A 7,219-nucleotide genomic window follows, 5' to 3' on the forward strand; every position below is an offset into this window, starting at 1 on the left:
ACTCTCTGAGTTACAGATACAAAATGTTTGGTGCCTAATTAAAGGTTTAGGTGTAAAAGAGAAGTGATTTTGACAGACAAACTCAGCAGAGTGAAGTTTATACCAAACATTTGCTTATAAAGCCTGCAGCAAAGTTGCCAAAGAATTCCAAACTTTGGAATGCCTACAGTTTATTCTGCTTTGCAGTTATTTTTAGTGATTTTTTTTAGCTGCACAAAAACTTTGCAAGTTTGTGATATCACATTAAGCATATATTGAAATTCATGGAAATGTTAAGGTGAACGCCTTATGAATGCTTTATTTTTTATTTGATGGTTAGATATTGACGAATGTGCAGAAGGCCACACATGTCATAAGGGGACTCTCTGCAATAATCTGCAAGGTAGCTATGAGTGTCGATGCTCTCCCGGGGGTAACTGTGACCCCAATTGCTGGATTTCAAAGAAGAAGTCCAAGAAAGACGGAAGTACATGGGATCAAGGTTGCCAGAGTTGTTCTTGTGAGGTGAGGAAAATCACAACTGTTGAAAAAAGGTTCTACAGAAATTGAAACTTGAATTAAAAATTGAAACCAAATTTATTCCCACTATTCTGCTTGACGTTCTTGCAGAGAATATAAGAGAGTGCACATATTACTCATGTAACTTGAGAACCACACAGTTCTCAGGAGTCCTTTATGCAATGGAATGTACAATGAGAAATTGATCAAATATTTGGAAATTGAATATCTTTGGTGCATTCAGTGGATGCAAGGTAAACTTGACATATGTAAGTAAAATTTATGTTATATTTGTACATGACCTGCAAAGAATCAATCAAATTCAATTATTAAGCAAAAAGTTAAGAGGCATGTTAGATGTGCAATTTGAAATCCTGCTTCATACTGAACACACATGTTTATTTCTTGTATGTATTAAACAAAATTAAAGGTCAAGTTGCTATTTAAGTAATAATCTGTGAATAAAAAACTAAATAAATAAATAACGTAATAAATAAACTGCTTTGGTAAGCCATCCGATCTACCAAAGTACGTTAAGGTCAGAGTTTTATTATTATTATGATTATTATTATTTACCAAATTTATATAGTACTCTTTCATGTTCAAGAGCGCTTTACAATGACAACAAAATGACAAAATCCTTAAAATATGAATATGAAGAATAAAATTGACACAACTTAAAAATTAATATAATATATATATATATATATATATATATATATATATATATATATATATATATATATATATATATATATGTAAAAACGAAGGAATAATTTTGAAAATAATATAGATTTACAGTGGAATTCCTAAAAAAGAAAAAAAGTTAGTTTTAAGTACATTTAAGTAACAAAATGACAAAACCCTTAAAATATGAATAAGAAAAATAAAATGGACGCAGCTTGAAAATTAATATAAAAATATATATATGTATTCTATAAGGAAATTTTTTAAAAAACAATATAGATTTACAGTGACATTCCTAAAAGTGAGTTTTAAGTAATTTCTTCAAAGTGGCTAATGGTATGGCATCACAGATATTATTTGGCAGTGCATTCCATAGCTTTTTAGCAGCAAAGTTAAATTGTCTGTCGTCGTATGTAGCAGTCCTTACTCTGGGGACCACTAGTGTTAGGGAACTGGCCTATCTCAATGTTCTCTTAGGCTTGTACACAGTTAGCATATCAGTTAAGTATTTCGGTGCTTGAAAAGGAATTGGTTTATATGCATGTACTAATAGTTTGTAGTAATTTATTTCAAATGCATTTTCCTGGGCTGCAATGACTGTGCTATATTTGCTATTGTCACTACAAACAGTGTTCTCTCTTTCTTTTGCTCAGCGTGGAGTCATGTCGTGTGCCCCCAAAGTCTGTGATTGCTCCAATTCTAATGTGGACATTGAATGCTGCCCTCACTGTGAGGCATCACTTCAGTGCATGCACCAGTCCACAGGAGTGATTTATGAAGACAAAGAATCATGGGTCTATGATTGTCAGATTTGCAGATGTGTGGTAAGATGTTTAAAATCAACTTGCTTTTGTTTCAAAGTGTTGCAAAAAGATTCTTTCCTTGCTAATATGTAAGATGCTTGAGTTTTCATAGAAGTGTATTGCACTATTTTGAGTGAAGTGTATGCACTATTTCTATAGTGAAGTGTATATGTATGCACTGAGTGAAGTGTATACACTATCTATACACTAGAAGTGTATGCACTATTTTGAGCATAGTGCATAAACATTTGAGGTTTCTGAAGTTTTCATCCTAGCAGGACCTTGTGTTTAGAGCCAGATTGAAGTTACAACATGCAAATCAGTAAAGGAGCCATGTGAATAGAATATGGCAATTAGCTTATGTGTTACTGATCTGCAAGTTTTTCTTAGGTTTTGACTTTTGCATTTACTTTGAACTGAAAATATTTTGCTTATGTACTGCAGGATCTACATACTATATTAACATTAATGTCTTTCACAAGGAACAAGTGGATCAGAGCTTCTTAAAGTGACTTATTCAAAATGAAACCCAAAACACTTGATATGTTTACTTCAAATGTCATTTGACTTCATCACTGGATTTTGGGGGAAAACCGGTTTGTGCCAGCATTGTAATATCTTTGTAATGTCTTAAGTTGAGATCATCTATCTGCTAAACATTAGATATTCTGTGTATTTCTGACTGGAAAGTCCTAAAACACTAAATAGAATTCTTTTAATTTATAAGAGTGCACAGTTCTGACTGAAACATCCATATTTTGATATTTACAGTCTGGATTCGTGGAATGTTCCCCGATGGAGTGTCCCACAGCTAATTGCCGAGATACTTACACACCAACTGGAGAATGCTGTCCTAGATGCCAGCTTCACCCATCATGCGATGCTGTCATTAATTCACCACAGAACCTCGCAGAGCAGACCAGGTGTACCGCAAACGGTGTGTCATATCGTAGCAACGAAAGGTGGCTCATGGATGAGGACTTCTGTACCGAATGCATCTGTATGGTGAGTATTAGCTCAATACTTCTATTAGTATGGTTTAAAGCATAAAGGAATTCTGTAACGAATGCATCTATACGGTGAGTATTAGCTCAATACTCCTTTTAGTATGGTTTAAAGCATAAAGGAATTAACTAATGTTTTAGTATAGTCTTAGTCGTTAAGAAATTCATATACTTGGTGAGTATAAATTCAGTATTATTATTATTATTTTGTTTTTTACTTGTTTGGTGAGTGTGATGTTCATACTGGTCTTTTTTAATACTGCACAAGACAGATAATTTACCTTGAAATTTACATGTTTGGTCAGTATGAGGTCAATAAATGCACAGTTTGTGACAATTTAAGTACATGTAAAATTGTGGAATGGGTAAAATGAAAAAGGAAAAAGACCCATTTCAATTGCTGGAAGGTTTGCCACCTGTCAACATTTCTCTAAACTATGACCCACAGCTAACACAGCCATGAAAGATTCTATTACTGAATGTTTGTTTTCTAAGCCACAAATGTAGGATTACCAACTAAGGGCTTGTAGCCAAATGTTAATACAATCGAATTATATTTCACATTTGATTTTTTACAGGGAGGAAATATCTGTTGCCACTATAATTCATTATGTGAGTCTGGACTCTAAGATGATACCACATCCTCAGAGATCAAAAAAGGGAATGGATTCATTCAAAAAGACTGGAAATCCATCCATCAACTTCACTCTTGAAGTAGTAGTGGTGCGTTCCGTTCAGTCTACTAGATTCACCCTGTGACCTTTGACCTGCCTGTTCTTGACCCTTATGTACACTGATTAATAGAAGATGTTACATAATATATATTTTATTTGGGCTGTAAGCCTCACAGTTAGCTGTTACTGGTTGATGTAAGCTGTTAGTGATTACCAGATGATTAATATATCCAGCTGCTTTTCTCTCTCATTGAACAAGAATATTAAATCAGTAAAGCAACAAACAGTTAGCAAAGTTTGCTGTCTGTTTAAGATGGTTCTTGGAGATATTACTTTTTTCACTTTAATTTGATACATATGCAGTGAATAAAGAGTATGGGTCATGGAGAAGGAAGTCTTGTAAAATGAGGAAGTTGAATGCCATGAGGTGGAATTTGAGAAAGGCAGGCTTCCTGTAAACTTGTAATTTGTTGGGGTAGGGATGACTGGGGGTCCCATGGAGGATACCATAGGAGGGTGAATACAACCATTTATGTCTCAGCATGTTGTGAGGCATGTACACAAATATTTAGTACACGCTGAGATAATGGGTGTTTTGTGTGGGTTGGGTGTAGTTGAACAACAAACTTGGCTTTAAAATCTAACACCGAGTTGGTAACTTTTTCTTAGTCTCCACAGTGTCCACCTGCATATTATAATAGAGGCTTCCAGATAGTGTACAGATATATATAGGTTTTAATACATATGACAATTGTTTTGTTTTTATTGAATACAAGTAAATGTTTTTTGCTTCATATTGGTGTATAGCATATGACACATAATATAGTTTTTCAAAACATTTAGTCATTGAGCTACTTTAGACACACCCGCTCTCTTAAAGCCGTGGAATTCTTAGAAGTGAAACATGTTCTAAACAATTAATCTCTGTAACATTAAAAATTAATTAGTATTGCCTAACGGAAATTCTAGAGATATCAGAAATGGTTACCACTTGTCACACTGTAACATTTCTATATTGTTTCTGCAATATAAATAGATTTACTGCCAGTCACACAACATATGTCATAAGTGAAACAACTAGATGACAACATTAATGTAAATAACATTGTTCAGAGCTGGATTACTTGTTGCTTGATTTTGAAAACATTGAGTAATTTCAGCATGCTAAGGTTTGAGGTCAGTACAGATATTTCTTCGGTGCATTGTTATCATTGTACTTACCTGATTAAATTGGTTTTGTTTATGCTGCAGAGGAACTCTTACCATAACTTTCTTCCTTTTTGTGTGGTCATATACCATTTTTGTAAATATGTTTTCTCTTTTCATGTACAGAATTAACAATAAATTCTGATTAGTCAGCAGATCTTTTTGTAACAAACATTGCAGCAGACAATTGTTCCATTTTAGAAGAAAGCCATCTCCATATGTTTCTGTTCTCTTGGCGATGTGAGTAGCCTAACACACAAGGTGTATGAGAAATTAATGACTTAGGGTAATGATATAGTTTGTTGGTAACTCAAGTTATGAGTAGGCAAAGAGCATTTCATGTTGGGAATGAACTCTGTAGGTGCATATAGAAGGAGGAATATACCATTTTTTTATGGAACAGAATCTGTCCGATGGAAACTTTAATCAAATTTTAACACTTCGGACAGCTAAAAATGAATAATAAAGTAAATCGTTAGCATTGAACTAAGCAAACATATCTCTCAGTGTTCCATCATATACTATAAGAAGACTTGAACAAGTACAAATGCCATAATTGAAATGTTTCCTTTTATAATTTACTTTCTATTCTTGCTTATGATGGTTTTTCTAACATTATTCAAGTATTATAGTGACAAAGTTGTAAACTCATTTAAAAAACAACAGTTCACCTCAAGATTTCATTGCACAATGCCTTTTGAAGCAGCATATCATTTAATTTGAACAAGAATGATTTTTTTGGGGGGGGGGTTGGGGGTTGGTGTGCTGTTGGGGATAATTGTTTATCTAAAGTTCCTCTGTCATTTAAGATACAGATAATGGGTTTGTTTCTTTGCCTTTACCAGGTCGTCACATCATTTGTTTCCTATTTTCGGTGAGGTATTCAAAATGTCCATACATCATTTCAGACCATTTAGACTCCCAAATATTTGCATCTCTGCTTTAAACATAAATAGGAAGAGAAATATCCACTACTGTTTCCTTCCAAGTCTTTAGAAATATTTAAGACAAATGTTTACAATGTAAAGGTAACATTTATTTCAAGAGACATCTCCAATTAAGAAACAAGTTATTGGCTAAGTTTGCAGCATAGTGGGTAAAACATTTCAACATCTTTCTGAGATTTGGAATCACTTTTGTTTTACTCTATGTGTTAGATGTTTACTTTCACCTCAAAGGTATTTTAGTAACTGCATAAATCGATAGAGTGATAACAAATGTTTACATAAACGTCCATTGTCAGATGCAAATTGTGGAACAGTCAAATGAATGTAAAACACCTTTGTTCTCAAAGGCCAAGGTTCCCATTTCTGGTTATTTGATTGCCTAGCTAGTTGTTGCAGAGGCATAAAATGATGGCCTGACCAAGCTGAAACTATTTTTTTTGGGGGGGGGGGGTTAAAAATATGCAGCATTTCATGTGATGTGAATACTTAATTCTATTCTTACTAAAAATGTCAGTGGTTTAATGTCATCACAATAATATTGTTTCTATTGCTGAAGAATTCATCAGTTTATAACAGTTAAGCCATTAAAAATATGGTGTTTATACACGTAACCACATATTTCAAGTTTTCTTTTGAAGTTAAGCGGAATTATTTAATTAGAGAAGCTTCTTTAAAACATTTCAAAGCCCCTTTTATTATGTAAAGGTCAAAATAAATACCGAAAGCTTTACATATATGAATAATGATGTAGTACCTAAACAAAACTGAGGTCTGTTTTGTTCAAAGGGAGTTATTTCATAATCCAAATCCAATTTCCATTGTGGTTGGTGTTAATATTTAGATCAACATTTGTCTAATGAGTAATATTTTTGTCTTGGTCAAATGAGTGGATGGCATTTGTAGATTTAATAAGTCCATGTTATGCTTTCCATTGTTTCTATTTATGCTTTTTCTTTATTTCATTTCATCTTTTAATGATATCTATATATATTTTTTTTCTTCTTGTGATAGCAACGTATATGTATCTGATAAATTAAACTAAGACGTACTTGAAATGTATACTTTTGTTGGTGTTGCTCATTTGTTTCTGTTTTGTTCAGTAATATCTGTTGTCTTGTTACTTATTTCATTTCTGATCAAGTTCTCTATCTTTTCACTCATTTTGGCAGAAATGATGAAGGACTGGAGGCTTTTGGTTTCTTTAATATTTAAAAGCCTTATCCAGAGGTATTGTAGTGACCTGAAATTGTTTTATAAGTATGACATGAGAATATTCAGCAAATTGATAAGCCCTCATAAAAAAACAAAGAAACATAGATATGATTATGAACATTTGATACATATTATATATCGAGACACCACTCACCACCACCCCCCTACAATAAATGAGAGATAAATCA

At 33.1% G+C, this 7,219-nt stretch overlaps 1 protein-coding gene across 1 annotated transcript in view; it reads left to right on the plus strand.

Annotated features, from left to right (window-relative positions):
- The window catches only part of LOC139967269 (protein kinase C-binding protein NELL2-like), a 33,167-nt gene extending 26,289 nt beyond the window's left edge, over positions 1 to 6,878 (plus strand). Inside the window, exons 14-17 of the mRNA XM_071970873.1 lie at positions 320 to 504; positions 1,839 to 2,009; positions 2,760 to 2,993; positions 3,571 to 6,878. Coding sequence (XP_071826974.1) covers positions 320 to 504; positions 1,839 to 2,009; positions 2,760 to 2,993; positions 3,571 to 3,621 — 641 coding nt within the window. The 3' untranslated portion in view covers positions 3,622 to 6,878. The remainder of the gene's footprint in view (positions 1 to 319; positions 505 to 1,838; positions 2,010 to 2,759; positions 2,994 to 3,570) is intronic.
- Positions 6,879 to 7,219: the final 341 nt, after the last annotated feature.

The sequence above is a fragment of the Apostichopus japonicus genome, chromosome 1 (genome assembly GCF_037975245.1).
Source record: "Apostichopus japonicus isolate 1M-3 chromosome 1, ASM3797524v1, whole genome shotgun sequence".
In the NCBI taxonomy this organism is placed as follows: Eukaryota; Metazoa; Echinodermata; class Holothuroidea; order Aspidochirotida; family Stichopodidae; genus Apostichopus; species Apostichopus japonicus.